Source organism: Ambystoma mexicanum, chromosome 13, assembly GCF_040938575.1.
Source record: "Ambystoma mexicanum isolate Mex_15411 chromosome 13, UKY_AmexF1_1, whole genome shotgun sequence".
In the NCBI taxonomy this organism is placed as follows: domain Eukaryota; kingdom Metazoa; phylum Chordata; class Amphibia; order Caudata; family Ambystomatidae; genus Ambystoma; species Ambystoma mexicanum.
The window spans coordinates 764,283,416-764,310,660 of NC_090938.1; the positions used below are offsets into that span (position 1 = coordinate 764,283,416).

General features: G+C 49.9%; 3 protein-coding genes across 3 annotated transcripts; all 3 read right to left on the minus strand.

Annotated features, from left to right (window-relative positions):
* Positions 1 to 15,731: 15,731 nt before the first annotated feature.
* On the minus strand, positions 15,732 to 16,601 carry LOC138520536 (octapeptide-repeat protein T2-like). The gene has a single exon (XM_069632881.1). The coding sequence runs from the start codon at positions 16,599 to 16,601 to the stop codon at positions 15,732 to 15,734; it is 870 nt and encodes a 289-aa protein (XP_069488982.1).
* A 1,575-nt stretch (positions 16,602 to 18,176) lies between these two features.
* On the minus strand, positions 18,177 to 19,046 carry LOC138520537 (octapeptide-repeat protein T2-like). The gene has a single exon (XM_069632882.1). The coding sequence runs from the start codon at positions 19,044 to 19,046 to the stop codon at positions 18,177 to 18,179; it is 870 nt and encodes a 289-aa protein (XP_069488983.1).
* Positions 19,047 to 19,920: 874 nt separating this feature from the next.
* Positions 19,921 to 20,790, minus strand: LOC138520538 (octapeptide-repeat protein T2-like). Its single transcript, XM_069632883.1, has one exon. The coding sequence runs from the start codon at positions 20,788 to 20,790 to the stop codon at positions 19,921 to 19,923; it is 870 nt and encodes a 289-aa protein (XP_069488984.1).
* Positions 20,791 to 27,245: the final 6,455 nt, after the last annotated feature.

Here is a 27,245-nt window from a genome sequence, read left to right on the forward strand (position 1 = left end):
ACAAACCTTTCCTTTGGCCATGCACTCCGATGAGTGGGGGAGATCATAACCGCATTTCTGGCACGACTCTACCGGCTTCCCCGCTCTGTCTCTGGGAGGTATACCGGGTTTTCGCACCCCTCTGCCGCCCCGCCAGACGGCGCACACCTCCTCCGGTTTCACAGCGCGGGAACCGGCCTCCATTTTGTTGGCTCGAGCCTCCGCCACCTCATGGCACCTCCCGAGCTCCAGGATCCTGGCCAGCGTGAGTCCGGGCTCTCTTAGGACTTGTCGCCTCAGCTTGCCTGACGAGCATGCCTGGATCAGCATGGTCCTTATCATGTCCTCCGCATCCCCCCACGCACACCCTTGTGACAGGCGGCGCAGGCGGCCATAGAAGGTGTCAAGCGTCTCCTCTTCCTTCTGTTTGGCCGACAGCATGACGAACCTTTCAAAGTCGACATTGGCAAGGGGGACGAAATGTGCCAGGAGGGCTGCTTTGGCCTGATCATATGAGTTACCCGCTGGAGTCAACGATTCAAAGATCTCTTGCACAGTCACTCCTGCGGAGTAGAGCATCGTGGCCACCATGCTGTCATCGTCCGTGACCTGGGCGGCCCGAAAGTACATGTCTAGCCTTCCAATCCATCTCCTCCATCGGGGCCCCAGGCTGGATGGGGGGCCCGTAGCATCAAACTCCGGAATTGGCTGTAGGGCCGCTTGCGCTCTGGCTTGGGCCATGGCCAGGGGTGGTGGTTGGATCGGAGGGGGGGCGGCACCCACCGGTTGTGCAGGCAGTCCAGACGTCGTCGGGCGTGGGGGTTTCTGCTGGAACAGGTCTGTTAGATCTTCATCCAGCGAATCCTCCGAAGCCGTGGCAGTCGCACCCTCCAGGGCATCAGGATCACTCATAGGCGCAAGCGCACAGGCACCCTTGTTCCAATTCTGAGGGCCGCAACTTGCACCACTCCCCACACTGCCACCACCCACGTGATGATGAAAGGGTTGACGGAGAGTACCTCAAGACGCCTTATGTCCACGTGGGCCGCAGAAGCTGGAGCGTCATCCCCCACGTGATGATGATGAAGGGGCTGAAGAGGTTCCTGACAAGGATCCGTGGATGAGAGTGTCCAAAAATTGAGCTTCAAAAGGAATGGGCTGAGAAGGCCCAGCCACCTCAGTCCATCTTCCAGCTACAACACGACGTCACCGCCTGAAAATTCACCAAAATGACAAAATTCTGGCATGGGCCTGCAGGTTGTACTGCCCGCAGTCAGTTACTCCAAAAATTAGGTTTGGATGGCCTTCCTGCTCCAAACCGGAGCTGTTGGAAGATCCTCCACCTCGTGGGTAAAATGGCCGCCAGCCGCGTGTGGTCCGCGGCCTCGGCGCGATGCGAAACATCCACGGATGCTTCACTTGAAATGAAAAATTATGTCCGGGATCGCGCTCACCGCCGGGCCCGGGCATCCGACACTCGTCGCCACTGTTGGGGGTCTCTGGGTGCCCCCGCTGCGTGCCCGCGAGCCCATGCGCGCACAGACTGGACACCAACACGTCTGTACGCTTCGGGCTCCCCGGTCGCTCTGACGCGGCCGGGAACGCCCCGTTTATTTAAGGCGCACGCGGCGACGTGCAACGTCACGCCGCCGCGTGCGTACCCCTTCACGGGGCGGCACCACAGGGGGGCGGTTTTTCTTAGCACCCGGCTCGCTTACACTGGTGGAGACGATGTCAGAAGCACAAAAGGCTGAAACTCGAACCTGCAGACAGACCTTTTTGCAACAAGCGCAGTAACCCACTGAGCCACCTTACAACTCAGTTTTACATTTTCCATAGTATGATATTTAAGACACAGCGCTTATACAACGAGTACATTGGCTTCCAAGGAACCCACTAATTTGGAGACATGTTCAAGTTCAGCAAGAAGAAAATAACAACAATAATTAGTTTAAGGCTAATAGAAATGAAGAGGAACCCGATAGCCCAAGGGGTAAAACATTGGTTAGAACAGCGGCAACAGCTCTGTCAGGGAGGTCCCGGACAAGTAGGGGAACGAAAATCGCAGTGAAATGCCGCCAGACAAGGTTTGGCAAATAAATGGAGAACCCGAGAGAAGGGGCCTCCAGTTCACACAGCACTCCGCACAGAGCGCAGCAAAAGTAGTCTGTGTACGCAGAATACTGCAAATACAACAACAAAAACACTGCACAGTGATGGTACAATCAAGGAGAACCCAAACGAAGGGTTATCCAGTTCACACAGCACTCCGCACAGAGCACAGCAAAAGTAGTCTGTGTACGCAGAATACTGCAAATACAACAGCAAAAACACTGCACAGTGATGGTACAATCAAGGAGAACCCAAACGAAGGGTTATCCAGTTCACACAGCACTCTGCACAGAGCACAGCAAAAGTAGCCTGTGTACGCAGAATACTGCAAATACAACAACAAAAACACTGCACAGTGATGGTACAATCAAGGAGAACCCAAACGAAGGGTTATCCAGTTCACACAGCACTCTGCACAGAGCACAGCAAAAGTAGCCTGTGTACGCAGAATACTGCAAATACAACAACAAAAACACTGCACAGTGATGGTACAATCAAGGAGAACCCAAACGAAGGGTTATCCAGTTCACACAGCACTCCGAACGGAGCGCAGCAAAAGTAGTCTGTGTACGCAGAATACTGCAAATACAACAACAAAAACACTGCACAGTGATGGTACAATCAAGGAGAACCCAAACGAAGGGTTATGCAGTTCACACAGCACTCCGAACGGAGCGCAGCAAAAGTAGTCTGTGTACGCAGAATACTGCAAATACAACAGCAAAAACACTGCACAGTGATGGTACAATCAAGGAGAACCCAAACGAAGGGTTATCCAGTTCACACAGCACTCTGCACAGAGCACAGCAAAAGTAGTCTGTGTACGCAGAATACTGCAAATACAACAACAAAAACACTGCACAGTGATGGTACAATCAAGGAGAACCCGAGAGAAGGGTTATCCAGTTCACACAGCACTTCGAACGAGCGCAGCAAAAGTAGTCTGTGTACGCAGAATACTGCAAATACAACAACAAAAACACTGCACAGTGATGGTACAATCAAGGAGAACCCGAGAGAAGGGTTATCCAGTTCACACAGCACTCCGAACGAGCGCAGCAAAAGTAGTCTGTGTACGCAGAATACTGCAAATACAACAACAAAAACACTGCACAGTGATGGTACAATCAAGGAGAACCCAAACGAAGGGTTATCCAGTTCACACAGCACTCTGAACGGAGTGCAGCAAAAGTAGTCTGTGTACGCAGAATACTGCAAATACAACAACAAAAACACTGCACAGTGATGGTACAATCAAGGAGAACCCGAGAGAAGGGTTATCCAGTTCACACAGCACTCCGAACGAGCGCAGCAAAAGTAGTCTGTGTACGCAGAATACTGCAAATACAACAACAAAAACACTGCACAGTGATGGTACAATCAAGGAGAACCCAAACAAAGGGTTATCCAGTTCACACAGCACTCTGAACGGAGCGCAGCAAAAGTAGTCTGTGTACGCAGAATACTGCAAATACAACAACAAAAACACTGCATAGTGATGGTACAATCAAGGAGAACCCAAACGAAGGGTTATCCAGTTCACACAGCACTCCGAACGAGCGCAGCAAAAGTAGTCTGTGTTCGCAGAATACAGCAAATACAACAACAAAAACACTGCACAGTGATGGTACAATCAAGGAGAACCCAAACAAAGGGTTATCCAGTTCACACAGCACTCCGAACGGAGCACAGCAAAAGTAGTCTGTGTACGCAGAATACTGCAAATACAACAACAAAAACACTGCACAGTGATGGTACAATCAAGGAGAACCCAAACGAAGGGTTATCCAGTTCACACAGCACTCCGAACGGAGCACAGCAAAAGTAGTCTGTGTACGCAGAATACTGCAAATACAACAACAAAAACACTGCACCGTGATGGTACAATCAAGGAGAACCCAAACGAAGGGTTATCCAGTTCACACAGCACTCCGAACGGAGCGCAGCAAAAGTAGTCTGTGTACGCAGAATACTGCAAATACAACAACAAAAACACTGCACAGTGATGGTACAATCAAGGAGAACCCAAACAAAGGGTTATGCAGTTCACACAGCACTCCGAACGGAGCGCAGCAAAAGTAGTCTGTGTACGCAGAATACTGCAAATACAACAGCAAAAACACTGCACAGTGATGGTACAATCAAGGAGAACCCAAACGAAGGGTTATGCAGTTCACACAGCACTCCGAACGGAGCGCAGCAAAAGTAGTCTGTGTACGCAGAATACTGCAAATACAACAGCAAAAACACTGCACAGTGATGGTACAATCAAGGAGAACTCAAACGAAGGGTTATCCAGTTCACACAGCACTCTGCACAGAGCACAGCAAAAGTAGTCTGTGTACGCAGAATACTGCAAATACAACAACAAAAACACTGCACAGTGATGGTACAATCAAGGAGAACCCGAGAGAAGGGTTATCCAGTTCACACAGCACTTCGAACGAGCGCAGCAAAAGTAGTCTGTGTACGCAGAATACTGCAAATACAACAACAAAAACACTGCACAGTGATGGTACAATCAAGGAGAACCCGAGAGAAGGGTTATCCAGTTCACACAGCACTCCGAACGAGCGCAGCAAAAGTAGTCTGTGTACGCAGAATACTGCAAATACAACAACAAAAACACTGCACAGTGATGGTACAATCAAGGAGAACCCAAACGAAGGGTTATCCAGTTCACACAGCACTCTGAACGGAGTGCAGCAAAAGTAGTCTGTGTACGCAGAATACTGCAAATACAACAACAAAAACACTGCACAGTGATGGTACAATCAAGGAGAACCCGAGAGAAGGGTTATCCAGTTCACACAGCACTCCGAACGAGCGCAGCAAAAGTAGTCTGTGTACGCAGAATACTGCAAATACAACAACAAAAACACTGCACAGTGATGGTACAATCAAGGAGAACCCAAACAAAGGGTTATCCAGTTCACACAGCACTCTGAACGGAGCGCAGCAAAAGTAGTCTGTGTACGCAGAATACTGCAAATACAACAACAAAAACACTGCATAGTGATGGTACAATCAAGGAGAACCCAAACGAAGGGTTATCCAGTTCACACAGCACTCCGAACGAGCGCAGCAAAAGTAGTCTGTGTTCGCAGAATACAGCAAATACAACAACAAAAACACTGCACAGTGATGGTACAATCAAGGAGAACCCAAACGAAGGGTTATCCAGTTCACACAGCACTCCGAACGGAGCACAGCAAAAGTAGTCTGTGTACGCAGAATACTGCAAATACAACAACAAAAACACTGCACAGTGATGGTACAATCAAGGAGAACCCAAACGAAGGGTTATCCAGTTCACACAGCACTCCGAACGGAGCACAGCAAAAGTAGTCTGTGTACGCAGAATACTGCAAATACAACAACAAAAACACTGCACCGTGATGGTACAATCAAGGAGAACCCAAACGAAGGGTTATCCAGTTCACACAGCACTCCGAACGAGCGCAGCAAAAGTAGTCTGTGTACGCAGAATACTGCAAATACAACAACAAAAACACTGCACAGTGATGGTACAATCAAGGAGAACCCAAACGAAGGGTTATCCAGTTCACACAGCACTCCGAACGAGCGCAGCAAAAGTAGTCTGTGTACGCAGAATACTGCAAATACAATGGCAGGGGCACAGCACGGTGCGGCGGCGGTCCGGCCAACGCTCCCGAAAACCAACCCGAGATCCGCCAGGCACAAGGCGGTAGCAAGTTAAGAGGGTAAGTAGCCAAGTAAAGTAGGGGACAAATGGGGGGTGCAAGCTGAGCCCGCCAAAAAACACTGCATTCCATTCATCCCACTACTTACTGTTGCTAGTCCAGGTGGGCTCAGGGGAGGGGTGTATTCACACAAGGATGCTAAGGGATATTTACAAGAGCCACACCCTCATACAGCAGAAAAACAGGAAAAGGGCAAATGGCCAACAAAGGGCACAACAAGGTGCTAATGGCCGTCTGAGCCAGCCGGCCGGGGGCACTAGAAAGCCCCCACAAACATATGCGTAGCTCAGGGCGAAATTACGGGGATGGAAGGAGCCACTGGGAAAAGAAAAACCAAGTCACTAGTACTGCGTAAGGAGCACCGCAAGTAGGCGACAGCCTGGGTCGGCGCCACAAAAAGAGGTACGTAGATAACAAAATAATTACACAGATATAGTTACTCAATGCCGGGACGAGCTAGTTGCCAGTCAGAGTGGCTGAGGCAACGTTACAGGGGATAATACTAGAAGTTTGTGGGGCAAACTATACCCCAGATGACAACATTTAAGAAAGGGTTATTTTCCATGGCAGGGGGCAAAGAATACATTTGCTCATATCAGCCATTTAAGGACGCAGCTCGAGGAAAGCTTTGCCATCGCAGAACACACAAACAAGTCGGGCTTTCTATCAGGGAAACAAAAAGGGTTGTTACGCAGGGGCCCAATCCAGGTAAAGGTACGAGGAAGTGGGGGCTAGAGCTGACGGCACAGCAGAGTGACCAAACAGCCAGCAGCAATGATGACAGCCTGAACTGCCAGACGCAGTCAGGGGTCCCCAACAGGGAAATGATAGAGGGGGGACCAGCGCCCGGGAAAATGAAGGTGGCTAAGGGCTGCCCAGAGGTGTATCTGAAGTGTTTAATTACACGCAGGGAGACGTGATTTATAGGCAAGCTATTTATTTACATTAATAGCTAAGTGAAAGTGAATTGGCCCCACCGACCGTGGAACACAGTCTAGTAGGCTTCTTCTACATCTCCCTTCCTTAGTCTCTTGCCGTTCATGGAATACAGTCTAGTAGGCTTCTTCTGTATCCTCAGTAATATCAGACAAAATCCTTCATGCGGTTTGGTTTGCGGATCACTCTCCCTGTTCTTGACATATGCAGCGGATCTGGTTTAGATGTTGGCAAGGAAATTTTTGACATTACATTTCTATTCAACCTAGATCTCACATGCTGAACATTCCTTTTCATTCTTTCATTGTCACCCCTACTGAGTTGCTCCTTGTGTTCCATTTCACCAGTATTTGCATCCTTACTTGACTCCATCACACATACTCTCTCCATATTCCAGACTCTACCATCTTGCACTCTCACCGCATGTCTAAAAACCTCAATCACACTCACTGGTTTGGACCATTTGCAGGGTCCATCTCTTAGTACAGGGGGTAGTTTAATTCTCACCAGACCCCCCACTCTGGGAACCTTGTTTCTTTTCCTTTTGCTCATTAGACTATCGTGAGCTGCCTTGTTCCTCAGCTGGATTTTCCTAATACTCTCTACTGCCTCTCCAAAATCTTTTCTTACTATGGTCTCCCTCTCCAACCAAGATGGTGTCAATTTGGTGTTTGCTCTGCGCCCTCTACTTAACTCAAAAGGTGATAGACCAGTAGTACTATGGGGAGTAAAACGGTGAGCAATTATTTTTCTTTTCACCGCTTCTTCCCAGTTGAGTCCATTTGACCAAGCCCACCGAATAGCATCCTTGAGCACCTTATTGAATCTCTCAACCACCCCATTGGTTTGTGGGTGGTATATTGCACTAGTTTTGTGCACAATGGAATTACTGGTACAGAACATTTCCATCTCTTTTGACCTGAATTGGACACCATTATCAGTTAATATGCTTCTTGGGAAACCCTCTCTAGTGCATATCTCTGACAAAAAATCTATCACTATTTTAGCACTCATATGAGGTTTGATTAAAACTTCTACCCATCTGGTCAGAAGGTCAATGACCACCAAGCAAAATTGTTGTTTACCATCACAATGAATAGGCCCTAGTATGTCCATGCCTACTTCATCCCATACTTTCCCTGGAATATTCGTTATCACCATAGGGTAATTCGCACTCACACACGCCCTGTCACTCTGATTACAAAGGATACATTCTCTGATGGTTCTCTCGATTTGCAGGTCACATCCTGGCCACCAGAAATCATCGCGTATTCTCTGTTTAGTCTTCACAATTCCTTGATGGCCTTCGTGGCCCAGATCGATGATTCTTTGTCTTAGACTTGTAGGTGGAATTATTCGATCTCCTCTCATAATTCTGTCACTCGCTACGTTGAGTTCATCTGCAACTCTCCAGTATTCGATGAGACCGGACCCTTCAAACATAATTTTCTTCAAACTTCCATTGCTTCGTATAATTTGTTTCAACTGTTTTATGCTATCATCTTGTCTCTCCGCTTCTTCCCACTCAGTTTTGGATATGGAAAGCGCTTCAACGTTCAAAACAACTTCAGGATTGTTTTCACTTTCATTGTCTACTTCAGAATTGTTGGTAAGTCGCGACAGACAATCAGCAGCACGATTCTTCACTCCTGGTACATATCGTACTGTACAGTTGTACTCTTGCAGAAGTACAACCCATCTTTTAATTCTGTTAGATACATTGTCCAAACCTTTATTCATAATGACATGTATCAATGGTTTGTGGTCAGTGCGAATCTCCACCTCCACTCCCCAGATGAAATTCCTGAACTTTTCTGTTGCCCACTTGATGGCCAGTATTTCCTTTTCTATTGCAGCATACGACCTTTCTGCACCCTTTAACAATCTGGATGCAAACGCGATAAGAACTTCTTTTCCTTCAACTTCTTGTGTGACAACAGCTCCTAACCCTAGGTTGCTTGCATCTGTTGTTATTATAGTCTTCTTCCATCTCTTGAAATTCTTCAATGATGGTGCTCTGTTTAATTCTGATTTGATATTTTCAAATTCTTCTTCGCACTCCCTGTTCCATTCAAATGACTTCTTATTTAGAAGTTCACGTAGCGGAACAGTATGTATGGCAAAATCCTTTATAAACTTAGAATAGTACTCTGCCATTCCAATGAACGTACGCACGCCCTCCTTTGACTCTGGTCTTGGCATGTTCATTATGGCATCAGCAAGTTGTTTCCTTGGTTTTATGCCGCTAGCAGATATGGTATGTCCTAAATATTCGATTTTGCTACGATTTATATTACATTTATCTCTACTAAGGGTCATACCTGCTTCATATAACTTCTTGTAGACATGTTGTAATCTTTCATTATGCACCTTCTGGTTGATGGCGTGTACCAGTATGTCATCTTGAAAACAAATAATCCCTTCGTCACCTTCAAATAGTTTGTGCATGATTCTCTGAAATACTGAAGCAGCTGACACCAACCCAAATGGCAATCTTCTGTATTGATACAGCCCATCAGGCGTGATAAAGGCTGTCATCTTCTTAGAATCCCTATGAAGTTTAACCTGATGGTATGCTGATGTTAGATCCAGAGTGGAAAAATACTTCGAGGGTCCAATAGTGGATACAATCTCTTGAATATTGGGGAGTGGATGTCTGTCCGGGATCACGCACTTATTTAATTCTCTCATGTCTACACATATTCTCAATTTTCCGGATTTTTTTCTTAATACAACTAACGGTGAAACCCATTCACTGGCATCTATTCTCTCGATGATTTTCTGATCTTCCAATAATTTAATCTCCTTTCTTACTTCTTCTCTCATTGAAAACGGGATGTTGCGTAACTTCTGCGCAACAGGAACATGTCCTGGCTTCATTTTGATCTCATGAACAAACCCACGCAGACATCCGATGTCTTTCCTGAAAATTTCTTTCACCATATCAGCTTCCTTGGCGACTTCTTTGTTTCCTTGAAGTCTTCCAGCGTTGTTTTCAACTGAATATACAGACTCATCCGACGCAGCATCCAACTTCACTTTGATGACATTAGGTATTCCCACATCGTGGATGCGCTCCCACAAAACACTTCAGAAAGAGAGGTGATCCTCTTGCAAACTTCCTTGGCAATAAATGTTCTGAAATGCCACAAAAATAGGAGTTTCAAAAGTTTAATCTTCGTAACATCCGAGGTGTGTTGTAACGTAACAGAGTAAAATGCCAACACGTGTTTCGACCTCTCTCGGTCTTTCTCAAGGCAAAGCTCTTCCCATTCCAAAATTTCTGAATTTAAATCAATTCGCACATTCTCCTTCAAAGTGACGTCCCGCCTGGATTGGCCAACATTAATCTCACGTCTGTGTGAGCCCTTTTTCAGCCCGTGTCATATCTGAACGAGATGGGATCGCATCTCGTTCAGATATGACACGGGCTGAAAAAGGGCTCACACAGACGTGAGATTAATGTTGGCCAATCCAGGCGGGACGTCACTTTGAAGGAGAATGTGCGAATTGATTTAAATTCAGAAATTTTGGAATGGGAAGAGCTTTGCCTTGAGAAAGACCGAGAGAGGTCGAAACACGTGTTGGCATTTTACTCTGTTACGTTACAACACACCTCGGATGTTACGAAGATTAAACTTTTGAAACTCCTATTTTTGTGGCATTTCAGAACATTTATTGCCAAGGAAGTTTGCAAGAGGATCACCTCTCTTTCTGAAGTGTTTTGTGGGAGCGCATCCACGATGTGGGAATACCTAATGTCATTTTTGTCTTGCTAAGTGGGTTTGAGGTGCCCGCTTTTTCCACTGGGTGCTGCACCCCATTCCTTGAGGTTTAAATTGAATTGTTTCTTGCACACCAAACTGCTCCAGCGCTATTTACCTGGCACACCCCAATACCCCTTGTACAACTTCACTTTGAGTTTGCATTGGTGGGTCCAACTTAACAAAGGCGTTCTCCCCTTCTTTGTTATGTATATTTTCCCATTTGCTTTCCTCTCCTTGAATTTGAGTGCTCCCCAAAACCATCCAATGACATCTATTTTAACTTCGCCATATGCTCTGGGATTTATGTCTGGTTCATGCAGGTATTCATGTTTCTTCCTGTCCCAGAAAATTTGTGGTATCAAGGTATATTTTGCACCTGAAACAATCATCATGTGCATGTTGGTTCCATCAACACAAACTACGGCCTTGGGGCTTTCTATTTCTTGTTAATTTTCTTCGTCTGTCACGACAAACACACATTCTCCTTCATCTTCATCACTATTTTCATCGCTTCCTATCCAGTTAGTGGAAGTGTTTTGCCTTCTGGAACATCGTGCGTAATGCCCCTTGCCTTTGCATTTCCCACATATAATTTTCAAAGCAGGACATTCCGGGTTATCCGCCCAATGATCCATGCTATCACATCTAAAACATCTCCCTGTGTTCTTCCTTCTAGGGTCGTCTCCACGCCTGTGCGGACTTTTCTTTCTCACATCACTGTTATAAATTCTGGAGCTTGGTTTTATTTTTTTTCATCATTCCACGGTAATCTCCCGTTTCTTTCTGATTTGTATCTCCTATTGGAATTTCCTGAAATTTGGGCAATGGGTTCATTCTCTTTACTTGTAGTAAGTGTATTATGCTTCTCTTTTGAAATTTCATGTTTAATATCAGTATTTTGCATCCTGCTTTCTAATTCTTTAACACATTTCTCAGTGTGCTCCACTTTCTTGGCCACACGTAAGACAGTGTCCAAGTTGGGGTCGTCCTCAGCCCATAATCTTTCTCTTACTTTGCTACTCCTACACTCCAGCATGAATTGATCTCTCAACCTCTCGTCCAACTGAGTATTGAAATTGCATGTCTTGGCTAGCTTTCTCAAACTAGTGATGTACTGTTCTATGCTCTCACCCTCTCCTTGAGTTCTTTTCCCAAATTTATAACGTTCCAAAATAGTGCTAAGTTTCTTTTCATAATGTTTTCCCATCTTCTTCACTGACCGCTCATATTCATTTAAGTCATTATCTTCATCAGAAAGTAGATCTGGTAGATCTTCAAATGTTTCCTGCCCCGCCGGGCCTAAACAATGCATTAAAAGAGACTTCCTCCTCTCCACGCTGCAATTCTGACCACACACAACGCCAGCGTAATGTTCAAATGATTTAATCCATCTTTTCCATGGAATAGCTGGTTCACCAACATCCGAAAGGAAAAACATTGGCGGTGGTACACTATTGAAAGACATGCTGACCACAAAATATATGTGCCACAAAATTGGAAAGGGTTGACCAAATTTGTGAATTACGGTCTCCTTAATGTCTCTTTTAAATTCAAATGCAGGGAGTTGCTGCAGTATAATAATGTATCACTTTAATTCTCTGTTTCTTTTTTTTTTAATGTACTTGCACACAGTGTAGAGAATATGGGTGGATGGCTTGAAATGGTCAATTATCAGCCAACAATATGACTTCCTGCAATTTTAAACGCTTATCAGTTCAATGTACCTTCTCTTTCCATGTGATTGCGCCTTTATACTGAGAATTACTGTAGATGGAAAACTTGTAACTGACAAAAAAATAAACACCTCTATTCTGTGAAATACGGTAAGCTTAACATCACAGGCCAAGAGGCGTGTCCGGACGGCATACATTAAAAGTAAACACAATCAGGATTAAGAAAAACTACTCACTTAATTGACTTTGACTAGCCGTCGCTGGAAGTCGAGTTGATTGTAAGCGGAGCGGAGCGGCCACAGCTTTTATGACAGCTGCAGGGCCTGCTCACGCACATAAATCACGGCTGGCAAACCGAGCGTAGAAGATGGTAAACAGATTCAGGTAAGATGAAAGCCTGGGGCACACAAAGGGGCGGTGGGGCCTGAAGATCCTCGTCGCCACTTGAAGTGTTTAATTACACGCAGGGAGACGTGATTTATAGGCAAGCTATTTATTTACATTAATAGCTAAGTGAAAGTGAATTGGCCCCACCGACCGTGGAAAGCAACTGCCATGAGATGCGTTTGAAACACGCATTCCAAACATACGTCTTTATGTTCTATTCACCCTTCCATCACGGGAGCTCGCGAAGGGTCCCGTGATGAAATGATGAAAGGACATTACAGTATCTTTACGAACAAGGGAGTTACGTACCACCAGACAGCCGTACCAGGTATCGCCTGAGGTACGGTTTAAACACAATAGACATTATTACTATTAACCGTACAATCTAACGAGTGCGGAAAACGCAGGGAAACAGCGGCAAAGGTCAAAAAGTTGGGGTTCATTAGGAAAGGCTGTAAATATTTCCTGTAAGGGAGTGCGCATAGGATGGGGCACATACCAGATTAAAAGGGCCATGCAGACAACGATATATTGTGGTGAAAACACAAAATGGGTAGTGATTGCAAAGAGTCCTCACCCGGAACATTGCACAGCAATGAGTGCATTTGTTTCTTTTCCTAAACTGCTGCCAAGAAAGACGAGAATGGTTATGGCAAACAACCCTGCACCTTACAAGTAGAATCCTGTTACGGCAGACGGGAGGCAATGTACACACATACAGTTTCTGTCCCGGCAAATCCAGACGACAAGGCATTGTCAAGGATAGGACAGAAGGCAAACGAGTGCGGGGGGGGGGGAATGTAGAACTATCAACGGCATAGAACAGAAGGTCATTTAGCAGCAACCTCTAAAAGAAACAGAAGGAACAAGGGGCACGCATGAATCCACCAGCAATGGCAGGCATAAGTAGGGCCCCGTTTGAAGCAAAGGCGCGCTGCAGCAGCAGGGGCGCCTAGAATGGCCCATAGAAGCACTGCAGGGTGGGAAAGGGTGGGGCAACCTCAGAACCACCGCATTCGGTGAGGGGGGGATAGCTCAGAGGCAACATGGTTGTCCGGAATACAAAGCGATGCGGCATAACATAGGTGCGAATCCTGACCTGCGCAGAGAAATCAATCCCGGGTATTGAGCCTGTTATAAAAAAGCTATAAGAATAAAAGAATAATTTAAGGATAACTATTATGCAAGGGAAAAAGTTAGTGAGAGACCTGACACAGACTATAACATTTCGGATACACTATCTAGAGTTTAGTGGATTACGGTCCGTCAAATGTCCCCAGACACCGAGAAATACTTGACGGAAGTTCCAAGAGAATGCTGGGAGGTACTGGATAAAAAATTAAGGCAGCATCAGCGGCCGGGGCCAAGATGCTGCAGCAACATGGACGCTGAAAACAGGGTTTTTATGATGGGGTCTCGCCAAGAATGCATTGGTGAACATCACCCAGCGCAATATAGTAAGTGGCTGGAAACGGAACTACTAAAACTAGTATAGGTCACAGGGCTATCACAAGAAGAAGCAGTGAAACCTCAAGGGGGGGTCAGACCCAACCCACAGCGCATTAATAACGTAAGCACTGAAAGGGTAAGGGAAAGTGGGAGGGCCCGCAGAACGACCCCTGTAGGCACTGCTCTCCCTGCCCTCACCTTCTTCACCCCTTTGGGCGCTGCTCTCCCTGCCCTCACCATCTTCACGCCTTTGGGCACTGCACTCACCTTCTTTACCGCTTTGGGCGTGGGCATTGCTCTCACTGCCCTGGCCTTCTTCGCACCTTTGGGCACTGCTCTCCCTGCCCTCACCTTCTTCACCCCTTTGGGCGTGGGCATTGCTCTCACTGCCCTGGCCTTCTTCGCACCTTTGGGCACTTCTCTCCATGCCCTCACCTTCTTCACCCCTTTGGGCACTGCTCTCCATGCCCTCACCTTCTTCACCCCTTTGGGGCCTGCTCTCCATGCCCTCATCATCTTCACCTCTTTGGGCACTGCTCACAGTGCCCTCGCTTCATCACCACTTTGGGCACTGCCCTCACTGTCCTCATTGCCCTGACCTCCTTTACCCCCTTGGGCACTGGTCTCCCTGCCCTCACTTTCTTCACCCCTAAGGACACTGCTCTCCCTGCCCTCACTTTCTTCACCCCTATGGGCACTGCTCTCTCTGCCCTCAGCTTCTTCACCCCTATGGGCACTGCTCTCCCTGCCCTCAGCTTCTTCACCCCTATAGGCACTGCTCTCCCTGCCCTCAGCTTCTTTACCCCTTTGGGCACTGCGCTCACTGCCCTCACCTTCACCCTTTTGGGTACTGCGCTCACTGCTCTCGCTTTCTACACCCCTTTGGGCACTGCGCTCACTGCCCCCACCATCACCCTTTTGGGCACTGCTCTCACTACCCTCACCTCCTTTACCCCCTTGGGCACTGATCTCCCTGCCTGCCCTCAGATTCTTCACCCCTATGGGCACTGCCCTCACTGCCCTCACCTTCACCCTTTTGGGCACTGCTCTCCCTGACTCACCTTCTTCACCCCTTTGGACGTGGGCATTGCTCTCACTTGCCTGTCCTTCTTTGCAACTTTGGGCACTGGTCTTTCTGCCCTCACCTTCTTCACCCTTTTGGGCACTGCTCTCACTTACCTCACCTTCTTCACCCCTTTGGACGTGGGCACTGACCTCACCTTCTTTACCCCTTTGGGCACTGTGCTCACTGCCCTCACCTTCACCCATTTGGTCACTGCACTAAACCCCCTCCGCCTTCTTCACCCCTTTGGGCATTGCTCTCCCTGCCCTCATCATCTTCAGCCCTATGGGCACTGCTCTCCCTGCCCTCAGCTTCTTTACCCCCTTGGGCACTGCTCTCCTTGCCCTCAGCTTCTTCACCCCTCTGGGCACTGCTCTCCCTGCCCTCAATTTCTTCAACCCTATGGGTACTGCTCTCCCTGCCCTCACCTTCTTCACCCCTTTGGACGTGGGCACTGCTCTCACTGCCCTGTCCTTCTTTGCACCTTTGGGCACTGGTCTTTCTGCCCTCACCTTCTTCACCCTTTTGGGCACTGCTCTCACTTACCTCACCTTCTTCACCCCTTTCGACGTGGGCACTGACCTCACCTTCTTTACCCCTTTGAGCACTGTGCTCACTGCCCTCACCTTCACCCATTTGGTCACTGCACTAAACCCCCTCTGCCTTCTTCACCCCTTTGGGCATTGCTCTCCCTGCCCTCATCATCTTCAGCCCTATGGGCACTGCTCTCCCTGCCCTCAGCTTCTTGACCCCCTTGGGCACTGCTCTCCTTGCCCTCAGCTTCTTCACCCCTCTGGGCACTGCTCTCCCTGCCCTCAATTTCTTCACCCCTATGGGCACTGCTCTCCCTGCCCTCAGCTTCTTCACCCCTCTGGGCACTGCTCTCCCTGCCCTCACTTTCTTCACCCCTATGGCCACTGCGCTCCCTGCCCTCAGCTTCTTCACCCCTCTGGGCACTGCTCTCCCTGCCCTCAGCTTCTTTACCCCCTTGGGCACTGCTTTCCTTGCCCTCAGCTTCTTCACCCCTCTGGGCACTGCTCTCCCTGCCCTCACTTTCTTCACCCCTATGGGCACTGCTCTCCCTGCCCTCAGCTTCTTCACCCCTCTGGGCACTGCTCTCCCTGCCCTCACTTTCTTCACCCCTATGGGCACTGCTCTCCCTGCCCTCAGCTTCTACACCCCTCTGGGCACTGCTCTCCCTGCCCTCAGCTTCTTTACCCCCTTGGGCACTGCTCTCCTTGCCCTCAGCTTCTTCACCCCTCTGGGCACTGCTCTCCCGGCCCTCACTTTCTTCACCCCTATGGGCACTGCGCTTCCTGCCCTCAGCTTCTTTACCCCTCTGGGCACTGCTCTCCCTGCCCTCACTTTCTTCACCCCTATGGGCACTGCTCTCCCGGCCCTCAGCTTCTTCACCCCTCTGGGCACTGCTCTTCCTGCCCTCAGCTTCTTTACCCCTTTGGGCACTGGTCTCACTGCCCTCACCTTCACCTTTTTGGGCACTGCTCTCCATGCCCTCGCTTTTTTCACCCCTCTGGGCAGTGCTCTCCTTGCCATGGCTTTCTTCACGCCTTTGGGCACTGCTCTCACTGCCCTTGCCTTCTTCGCATCTTTGGGCACTGCTCTCACTGCCCTCATCATCTTCAGCCCTTTGGGCACTGCTCTCCCTGCCCTCACCTTCACCCTTTTGGACACTGCGCTCCCTATCTTACCTTCTTCACCCCTTTGGGCACTGTGCTCCCTGCCCTCACATTCTACACCCTTATGGGCTCTGCTCTCCCTGCCCTCACCTTCACCCTTTTGGACACTACGCTCCCTTTCTCACCTTCTTCACCCCTTTGGGCACTGCGCTCCCTGCCCTCAGCTTCTTCACCCCTTTGGGCACTGCTCTCACTGCCCTCGCCATCTTCCCCCCTTAGGGCACTGCTCTCACTGCCCTCGCCATCTTCCCCCCTTTGGGCACTGCTCTCACTGCCCCACTTCCTTCACCCCTTTGCGCACTGCTCTCCCTGCCCTCATCATCTTCAGCCCTTTGGGCACTGCTCTCCCTGCCCTCACCTTCTTCACCCCTTTGGGCACTGCTCTCCCTGCCCTCAGCTTATTCACCCCTCTGGGCACTGCTCTCCCTGCCCTCAATTTCTTCACCCCTATGGGCACTGCTCTCCCTGCCCTCACCTTCTTCACCCCTTTGGACGTGGGCACTGCTCTCACTGCCCTGTCCTTCTTTGCACCTTTGGGCACTGGTCTTTCTGCCCTCACCTTCTTCACCCTTTTGGGCACTGCTCTCACTTACCTCACCTTCTTCACCCCTTTCGACGTGGGCACTGACCTCACCTTCTTTATCCCTTTGAGCACTGTGCTCACTGCCCTCACCTTCACCCATTTGGTCACTGCACTAAACCCCCTCTGCCTTCTTCACCCCTTTGGGCATTGCTCTCCCTGCCCTCATCATCTTCAGCCCTATGGGCACTGCTCTCCCTGCCCTCAGCTTCTTGACCCCCTTGGGCACTGCTCTCCTTGCCCTCAGCTTCTTCACCCCTCTGGGCACTGCTCTCCCTGCCCTCAATTTCTTCACCCCTATGGGCACTGCTCTCCCTGCCCTCAGCTTCTTCACCCCTTTGGGCACTGTGCTCACTGCCCTCACCTTCACCCATTTGGTCACTGCACTAAACCCCCTCCGCCTTCTTCACCCCTTTGGGCATTGCTCTCCCTGCCCTCATCATCTTCAGCCCTATGGGCACTGCTCTCCCTGCCCTCAGCTTCTTTACCCCCTTGGGCACTGCTCTTCTTGCCCTCAGCTTCTTCACCCCTCTGGGCACTGCTCTCCCTGCCCTCAATTTCTTCACCCCTATGGGTACTGCTCTCCCTGCCCTCACCTTCTTCACCCCTTTGGACGTGGGCACTGCTCTCACTGCCCTGTCCTTCTTTGCACCTTTGGGCACTGGTCTTTCTGCCCTCACCTTCTTCACCCTTTTGGGCACTGCTCTCACTTACCTCACCTTCTTCACCCCTTTCGACGTGGGCACTGACCTCACCTTCTTTACCCCTTTGAGCACTGTGCTCACTGCCCTCACCTTCACCCATTTGGTCACTGCACTAAACCCCCTCTGCCTTCTTCACCCCTTTGGGCATTGCTCTCCCTGCCCTCATCATCTTCAGCCCTATGGGCACTGCTCTCCCTGCCCTCAGCTTCTTGACCCCCTTGGGCACTGCTCTCCTTGCCCTCAGCTTCTTCACCCCTCTGGGCACTGCTCTCCCTGCCCTCAATTTCTTCACCCCTATGGGCACTGCTCTCCCTGCCCTCAGCTTCTTCACCCCTCTGGGCACTGCTCTCCCTGCCCTCACTTTCTTCACCCCTATGGCCACTGCGCTCCCTGCCCTCAGCTTCTTCACCCCTCTGGGCACTGCTCTCCCTGCCCTCAGCTTCTTTTCCCCCTTGGGCACTGCTTTCCTTGCCCTCAGCTTCTTCACCCCTCTGGGCACTGCTCTCCCTGCCCTCACTTTCTTCACCCCTATGGGCACTGCTCTCCCTGCTCTCAGCTTCTTCACCCCTCTGGGCACTGCTCTCCCTGCCCTCACTTTCTTCACCCCTATGGGCACTGCTCTCCCTGCCCTCAGCTTCTACACCCCTCTGGGCACTGCTCTCCCTGCCCTCAGCTTCTTTACCCCCTTGGGCACTGCTCTCCTTGCCCTCAGCTTCTTCACCCCTCTGGGCACTGCTCTCCCGGCCCTCACTTTCTTCACCCCTATGGGCACTGCGCTCCCTGCCCTCAGCTTCTTTACCCCTCTGGGCACTGCTCTCCCTGCCCTCACTTTCTTCACCCCTATGGGCACTGCTCTCCCGGCCCTCAGCTTCTTCACCCCTCTGGGCACTGCTCTTCCTGCCCTCAGCTTCTTTACCCCTTTGGGCACTGGTCTCACTGCCCTCACCTTCACCTTTTTGGGCACTGCTCTCCATGCCCTCGCTTTTTTCACCCCTCTGGGCAGTGCTCTCCTTGCCATGGCTTTCTTCACGCCTTTGGGCACTGCTCTCACTGCCCTTGCCTTCTTCGCATCTTTGGGCACTGCTCTCACTGCCCTCATCATCTTCAGCCCTTTGGGCACTGCTCTCCCTGCCCTCACCTTCACCCTTTTGGACACTGCGCTCCCTATCTTACCTTCTTCACCCCTTTGGGCACTGCGCTCCCTGCCCTCACATTCTACACCCTTATGGGCTCTGCTCTCCCTGCCCTCACCTTCACCCTTTTGGACACTACGCTCCCTTTCTCACCTTCTTCACCCCTTTGGGCACTGCGCTCCCTGCCCTCAGCTTCTTCACCCCTTTGGGCACTGCTCTCACTGCCCTCGCCATCTTCCCCCCTTAGGGCACTGCTCTCACTGCCCTCGCCATCTTCCCCCCTTTGGGCACTGCTCTCACTGCCCCACTTCCTTCACCCCTTTGCGCACTGCTCTCCCTGCCCTCATCATCTTCAGCCCTTTGGGCACTGCTCTCCCTGCCCTCACCTTCTTCACCCCTTTGGGCACTGCTCTCCCTGCCCTCAGCTTATTCACCCCTCTGGGCACTGCTCTCCCTGCCCTCAATTTCTTCACCCCTATGGGCACTGCTCTCCCTGCCCTCACCTTCTTCACCCCTTTGGACGTGGGCACTGCTCTCACTGCCCTGTCCTTCTTTGCACCTTTGGGCACTGGTCTTTCTGCCCTCACCTTCTTCACCCTTTTGGGCACTGCTCTCACTTACCTCACCTTCTTCACCCCTTTCGACGTGGGCACTGACCTCACCTTCTTTACCCCTTTGAGCACTGTGCTCACTGCCCTCACCTTCACCCATTTGGTCACTGCACTAAACCCCCTCTGCCTTCTTCACCCCTTTGGGCATTGCTCTCCCTGCCCTCATCATCTTCAGCCCTATGGGCACTGCTCTCCCTGCCCTCAGCTTCTTGACCCCCTTGGGCACTGCTCTCCTTGCCCTCAGCTTCTTCACCCCTCTGGGCACTGCTCTCCCTGCCCTCAATTTCTTCACCCCTATGGGCACTGCTCTCCCTGCACTCAGCTTCTTCACCCCTCTGGGCACTGCTCTCCCTGCCCTCACTTTCTTCACCCCTATGGCCACTGCGCTCCCTGCCCTCAGCTTCTTCACCCCTCTGGGCACTGCTCTCCCTGCCCTCAGCTTCTTTACCCCCTTGGGCACTGCTTTCCTTGCCCTCAGCTTCTTCACCCCTCTGGGCACTGCTCTCCCTGCCCTCACTTTCTTCACCCCTATGGGCACTGCTCTCCCTGCCCTCAGCTTCTTCACCCCTCTGGGCACTGCTCTCCCTGCCCTCACTTTCTTCACCCCTGTGGGCACTGCTCTCCCTGCCCTCAGCTTCTACACCCCTCTGGGCACTGCTCTCCCTGCCCTCAGCTTCTTTACCCCCTTGGGCACTGCTCTCCTTGCCCTCAGCTTCTTCACCCCTCTGGGCACTGCTCTCCCGGCCCTCACTTTCTTCACCCCTATGGGCACTGCGCTCCCTGCCCTCAGCTTCTTTACCCCTCTGGGCACTGCTCTCCCTGCCCTCACTTTCTTCACCCCTATGGGCACTGCTCTCCCGGCCCTCAGCTTCTTCACCCCTCTGGGCACTGCTCTTCCTGCCCTCAGCTTCTTTACCCCTTTGGGCACTGGTCTCACTGCCCTCACCTTCACCTTTTTGGGCACTGCTCTCCATGCCCTCGCTTTTTTCACCCCTCTGGGCAGTGCTCTCCTTGCCATGGCTTTCTTCACGCCTTTGGGCACTGCTCTCACTGCCCTTGCCTTCTTCGCATCTTTGGGCACTGCTCTCCCTGCCCTCATCATCTTCAGCCCTTTGGGCACTGCTCTCCCTGCCCTCACCTTCTTCACCCCTTTGGGCACTGCTCTCCCTGCCCTCAGCTTATTCCCTCCTATGGGCACTGCTCTCCCTGCCCTCACCTTCTTCACCCCTATGGCACTGCTCTCCCTCCCTCACTCAAGGTCTTCCCCCCTCCGGTCATCTTCTTCACTCCTCTGATCATCACCCTCCTCTACACCAGCGTTGCCTTCCTCGGAGAAACTCAGACCCTTGGCCTCTTGGCCCAATACCTCCCTCAGGCTCCTGGGCCCTAAGGTGTCAATATGGACCAGGCCTCTGGGTGTCTGTTCTAGTCTTCTGGGCTTTATACATCCTCCTACTGTCTCCTCATCTCTGGTCCAAATTCTCTCCCTTCTCTTCTCTCCAGGCTCCAGCTCACTGCTCCCTTCTGATCTTCCCAAACAACCACACTGACAGACCGAGGCTGTGTGTTTTATAGTGCTCTCTCTGGTGAAAGGTAATTGAGGCGTGTAAGCTGGGATGAGGGTTGGGTGTGGAGCTCCACACTCTGGTTTGAATTACAGCCTGCATATGGGACTTGCATTTGACCCGCCCCTTCCCTTGGGTGGTCTTCCCGTTGCCTGCCACACCCTGGCTTTGCCTTCCAGTCTCTCTCTGGGTTGAAGGAACTCATGTTTGTCTCTTCAGACACATGGTGTAGGGGCTGGCTGGTGGACCACCCCTGAGGATGCCTTCCAGCCCTGATGTGGGACTTGGGGCTGGATGGTCCCTCCTCTAGGGTGCTTGGCCCTCTGGGTATCATGTATTTCGTTGGGTGGGGTTAGGGGATATCAGCCTAGTGTGCTCTGCGCCCTCTTCAATTCAGTAGGTTTTTGTTGTGTCGCATGCGTGTGAAAGTGGACGGAGAAATGCTTCCCCTACTCCGTAATAGTACCTTCAAAATGGGTCTTTCACACAGAAACTGCGCCCTGTTTGTAAGAAGAAACCTTTTCTCCGGTTTGTAATTTTGTGATTTTTATTTTAAAGCTCGGCCCTTTGTGAGGCACGTGTTTCGGTACCTCGTGTGCCTTCTTCAGATTAGGGCAACCTTTCCCGTCTCTAGTTCTAATTCGTCTTGTCTGCCGCGTGTCCCGGGTTCAGTCCCTCCTGAAAAGTATCAGTTTCCTGGTTCTACGCATCGGCTCTCCTCAGGGTATCATGCCTCAACCCTGCCTCTGGGGTGGACTCCCTTGGCCTAGATGTGTGAGAATGGAGGGTGTGTGTTGGTTGGTGGGTTGGTTGGTTGACTGTCCAGTTGGCTGTCCTAACTTAGGCCCCGCTCTTTCCAGCTGTAGATTTCTGAGGGATTCCTGCACCCATGGGACGGGAGCCAGGTATGCTGAACCTGTGGGTTCTACAGAATTGCTGTTCCTCGCTTCCCTTAAAGGGGCAGTGGCTCTGTAGCTCCCAGTTCTAGTGGAATCCAAAATGCTGTGCTTTGGGCTGAGCTGGTATCTGGTTCGCATTCTGGTACTGGAGTCCTGGTTTCATAATGTTACATTGTGTTATGTTGAGTTGTATCGTGCAACACTGCCTTTCTTATGGTCTTGCGCCGCTCTCGTGGATCTAAGGGGAAAGTGGGGATGGGGTGGTTAGGGGAGAAGGGGGAAAAGACAAGTAGTATGGGAAGAAGTGTAACCTGTGTGGAGGGGCGGTAATATAAGGGGTATAAAAAGCAGCCTTTCATTTTGATCAGAGTGTGCATGTAATGCTTGTGTGTGGGCACTCCGCGTGTTTCTGTCATGTTCTAGGCTGTCGCGTAACCAGGAGAAGTGGGTGATGCATGAAAAACAGTGGATGGAAACAGGCAAGGCCTTGGAGGATCTGTCATGCTCCAGAGGTTCAAGCGGGTGGTATTTTCAGGAGGGGGGGCAGCTGTTGAGTAAACCGTAACCCAGGGGCCTGGTGAAGGTCGATGTCTGGGGTTGCAGCCCCATGAATGACCCAGGCTTGACCGCCATCTTTGAGGGCCTAATGAGCATTCCCTTACTCAAGGAGCATATTGTACATGGGATTCTGGGCTTTACACACCCTCCTCCTGTCTCCTCATGTCAGGTCCAAATTGTGTCCCTTCTCTTCTCTCCAGGCTCCAGCTCACTTCTCCCTTCTGATCTTCCCAAACAACCACACTGACAGGCCGAGGCTGTGTGCTTTATAGTGCTCTCTCTGCTGAAAGGTCATTGAGGCGTGTAAGCTGGGATGAGGGTTGGGTGTTGAGCTCCACACTCTGGTTTGGATTACAGCCTGCATATGGGACTTGCATTTGACCTGCCCCTTCCCTTGGGTGGTCTTCCCGGTGCCTACCACACCCTGGTTTTGCCTTGCAGTCTCTCTCTGGGTTGAAGGAACTCATGTTTCTCTCTTCAGACACATGGTGTAGGGGCTTGCTGGTGGACCACCCCTGACACCCTAACATTCACAATAATACAAGAGGATTCATAGGAGCCAGGGTCTGTTTTTGGTTCAGACCACACCTGAGTCACGGGACCTACATCCAATCAGAATGACGTGGACACACAGGAAGGCGATTTTAAGTGGGTTCCTAAACCCAAGAGTCAGGCTGACACAACCTTTGCCATCCAGCACTAACACAAGACATTTACTGTCGGAAGATTGCCCATATTAAAAGGGTGATACTAATGGTTGATAGCCAAAAATGTGTGTTAGTTGTATTTTGTGTATATTTTTAATAGATGCTTAATTTATGTTTTTCTTTATCTGAAACTTTGATAAAATAACACAAATCTATGATCCTGTCCATTTCTCACTTTGGACATCCTTTCTTGGGTGTGTTCCCATCTCCGCACTCACCAGGAAGTCGGATGGAAACATGGTGGCTGAGGGTGGCAGTTGCTGTGTGTCAGTTTAAAAGACATTCAATGTTTTCTTTGTTGATATTAGACACGGTGGCTTCTCACATATTGAATCTTGATGCTATAGATCAGGGATATGCCACCTGCGGCAGATGTTTTGGACTAAAACTCCCATGATTCTTCACCTTTGACTATACTGGCTACCACTGATGGGAGTTGTAGTTCAAAACATCAGGAGAGCCAAAGGTTACAGACCTCGGCTATAGATCTTCACAGTGGAAGGCCAAATAAACCAGTGTCCTCTTTGCAGGCATTTGGAATTCGTTCTTCTACATTTAGCAGCGTTCCCCCAATTACGTGGCAGCCGGGGACACTTGGCCCTCTAAAAAGAAGGGAACATACAACACCGGTATGGAACACACTCACCCGCATCCCACAGTTATTACCGCAACTGGGATGGACACAACGACTCCACATTCCTCCTGCAATGGCAGTCATTGGTCTCATCTGTACCTTCTTATAAGAAACGTGAAGCACGAAGAAGAAACATCAGCAGGGCCTGACTGAATAAGGCGAGCGGCTTCTTAGAAAATCTCTGTAACACTCAAGCTTCTCACTTTGCGTGTTGGGAATGGATGGGGGCAGGGGGAACGCAGGTTCTGGCCAAAAGCACATTTTACAGAAGGATTTCATTGTGAAGTGCAGAGTGTGCGTTTGTGTGTGTCAGTCAAACTGTAAAATGAAGTTGAAAAATAGGATAGGAGTTGGCTGCACAAAACAAGCGGTTGGCCAATAAAGAATTGGAGTATGAAGAGTCCATTACTTCTCCCTGTGTGGGGGGGGGGGTTCTCTTCCTTCCATGCCTTCAACTCCAGCACCCTTAAATATCAATGCCAGCGTCCATCACATGCCCTGGGGGGATAGCTCAGCGGCAAGGTGCTCGCCTTGGAAGCAAGACAATACAGAGCAACAGAGGTTCGATCCCTGGGTCTGCACTTAGAAACCTCTGGGTTTGTTTGTTTGTTTATTTGTATTGCGCACCAGACCCGGGGGTATTCGGGCGCGAAGGCAGAAAGAGGGTTGTTCAACTTAGGTTACATGTTGCAAATAAACAGGGAATACAGCTGCGGTTACAGTGCTGTAGACCTGTGGTGTCAGAGGATCCTATAAATATGTACAATAGGTTTACAAGAATACAGAATTGACAGATTAATAGAACAGAGCACATATACAGAATATACATGAGATCCCAAAGGGCACAATAGCGCGAGGTTAAACGTCATTAACTTTTAGCCATTGGATCAGGTTGGATCTGGGTGTTGAGCATCTTATAAATAACCTATCATATCATGCTTACACACTGATATCGTGATGCACAGTCATGACAATGCACCCCCTGATCAGCATGCACTGCACAGTGCACGGTTGTGTGCGCGTGTGTGCAAGTGTATGTCGTCCCTCTATTATTCTTATTATTTTATTCACATTCTAGCGTGAAAACCTGTGTACACAGACCAAAGTGCGTGAAGAGAGACAATTCCAGTGCTAATATAGCATGTGGTATATTTAATTGTAATTGTTTGTAATTCATGTTAATAGAAAACAAATATTTTTTTGGTTTTCTTAACACAGCAGGACCACTATATATCCTAAGGCAACAGCTCCCTCTAGCGGCGACAACAGGCCAAGCCGGCAGTCTCTACTGCGCATGGATGCATCGGACATACTTCTGGCCTTTTATTATATTGTAGGATGTTTTTCCATACATGCTCCTTTCGGGGTGAACTCAACTCTTGTACTGTGTAGAGAGACATCTCTCTCCTTCCCAGCCCGCCCTTCTTTCCACTATGAAGACACTGCAGGGCCAGAAGCCCATCACCCCGTAATCATAACCACTCCCCCAAAACATCTCCAGAGTGAGAATGGCATACATTCTTCTGGATAGAGGATGAGATATGTTTGCTGTGGCTGGGGGCGGGGCGAGGATTCATAGAGAAGTGGAAATTGTTTCTGTGTGTTGTACATACTACAGTACACACCAACATGCTCCATGCGTTTGAATGTTAGAACAGAAGTGCATAGAAAAGCATTTGTGAAATTCTGTAGCTCACAACAAGAAATAACAAACACAGGAATGTTGACAGGGGTGGTATAGCTCAGTGGCCACGTGCTCCTCTTGGATCAACCGGGTCCGCGTGCTTAGCAACTTCTTCATTAGTAATCGTGTTATAAATGACCAATTATAATTAATTACTGCAGGGCATAAGTAAAACCATTCAAAGGCATTAAAAACCAAACACACATGTTCACATCCAAAATGCCAATACTGGTGCAGATGCAATCCTACAGCACATGCATGAAAGGGCAGCATTTGTCACACCCCCTGTGGTGTGGACAGCATTGCTCTGCCCTGGTACCTTGATGCTGCCAAAACTCAGCACTCAGTCGTGGGTGAGGGGAACAAGGAGGGGGCAGCTTCAGCTGAACAGTGCCCCTTGAACAAGCTGGAGCTACAGGGAGGTGGGCCCCTCTAGAAGTGGAGGCTGTAGATAAATAAAAACAACACATAATAAACAAGGAACACCAATCACATCGCAGGAAACAACAATAAATAAATAAATCTTGCATGCAAAATAAGAAATGAGTGTTCTGTACTCAAAAACGGGTGATAATCAAAATAAAACGTGCAAAATTCAAAATAACAGCGGTGGAGCAGATGGAAACCTGGGAGCAAGTTGATTTTGGTGTTGCCCAATTGATGAGGTTTTTTGGGCAGTTGATAATTTATCATGGGCTATGACATGTTGCCGCTCACCCATGCCGCCATGGCTATTGCAGAAGACAGCGAGCTCCTGAATGCCCATGTTCTTGAAAGGACCGCCTGCGTCGCATGTGGCCAGGCTAACGTATGGATGCGTGCGCAGCAGGACGTATTGGCACAGGCCAGTTCGCGCAGGCCGATTCGCCGTGACCGCTTTGGCACAGCAGACATTTTGACGTGTCCATTTTGACACGCCCAGTTCGGCACGGGAACGTTTTGCCGCCGGTATGTTTTGCTGTGAAGAATGCCGAAAATGGGTTGGAATGAACGATGCCGAAAATGGGCTGGAATGGACAGGACAATTCTGCAGATGCATTTCCGGCAGTGCCAAAATGATTCCATGTATAATTATTTATTTAGCAGCTTAATTTTTCCATAGACAGGGAGGAATCCCCTGCTCACTCACAATGTTATACACAGATTACCTGCACTTTCAGATAAATGCAAGAGAAGGAACCATCCAGGCATGGCAGCGGGGTTCCATTCCTAGCCTTTGGGGAAAGAGAAGGAAGCATCCAGGCGTGGCAGCGGGGCTCCACTCCTAGCCTCTGGGGCAAGAGAGAGAAGCATCCAGGCGCGGCAGCGGGGCTCCACTCCTAGCCTCTGGGGTAAGAGAAGGAAGCATCCAGGCGCGGCAGCGGGGATCCACTCATAGCCTC

What these genes read in the sequence shown, in the direction of transcription:
- LOC138520536 (XM_069632881.1), bottom strand. Translation starts at nt 16,601, where the DNA reads ATGGAGAGCAGTGCCCAAAAAGGTGAAGGTGAGGGCAGTGAGACCAGT.
- LOC138520537 (XM_069632882.1), bottom strand. Translation starts at nt 19,046, where the DNA reads ATGGAGAGCAGTGCCCAAAAAGGTGAAGGTGAGGGCAGTGAGACCAGT.
- LOC138520538 (XM_069632883.1), bottom strand. Translation starts at nt 20,790, where the DNA reads ATGGAGAGCAGTGCCCAAAAAGGTGAAGGTGAGGGCAGTGAGACCAGT.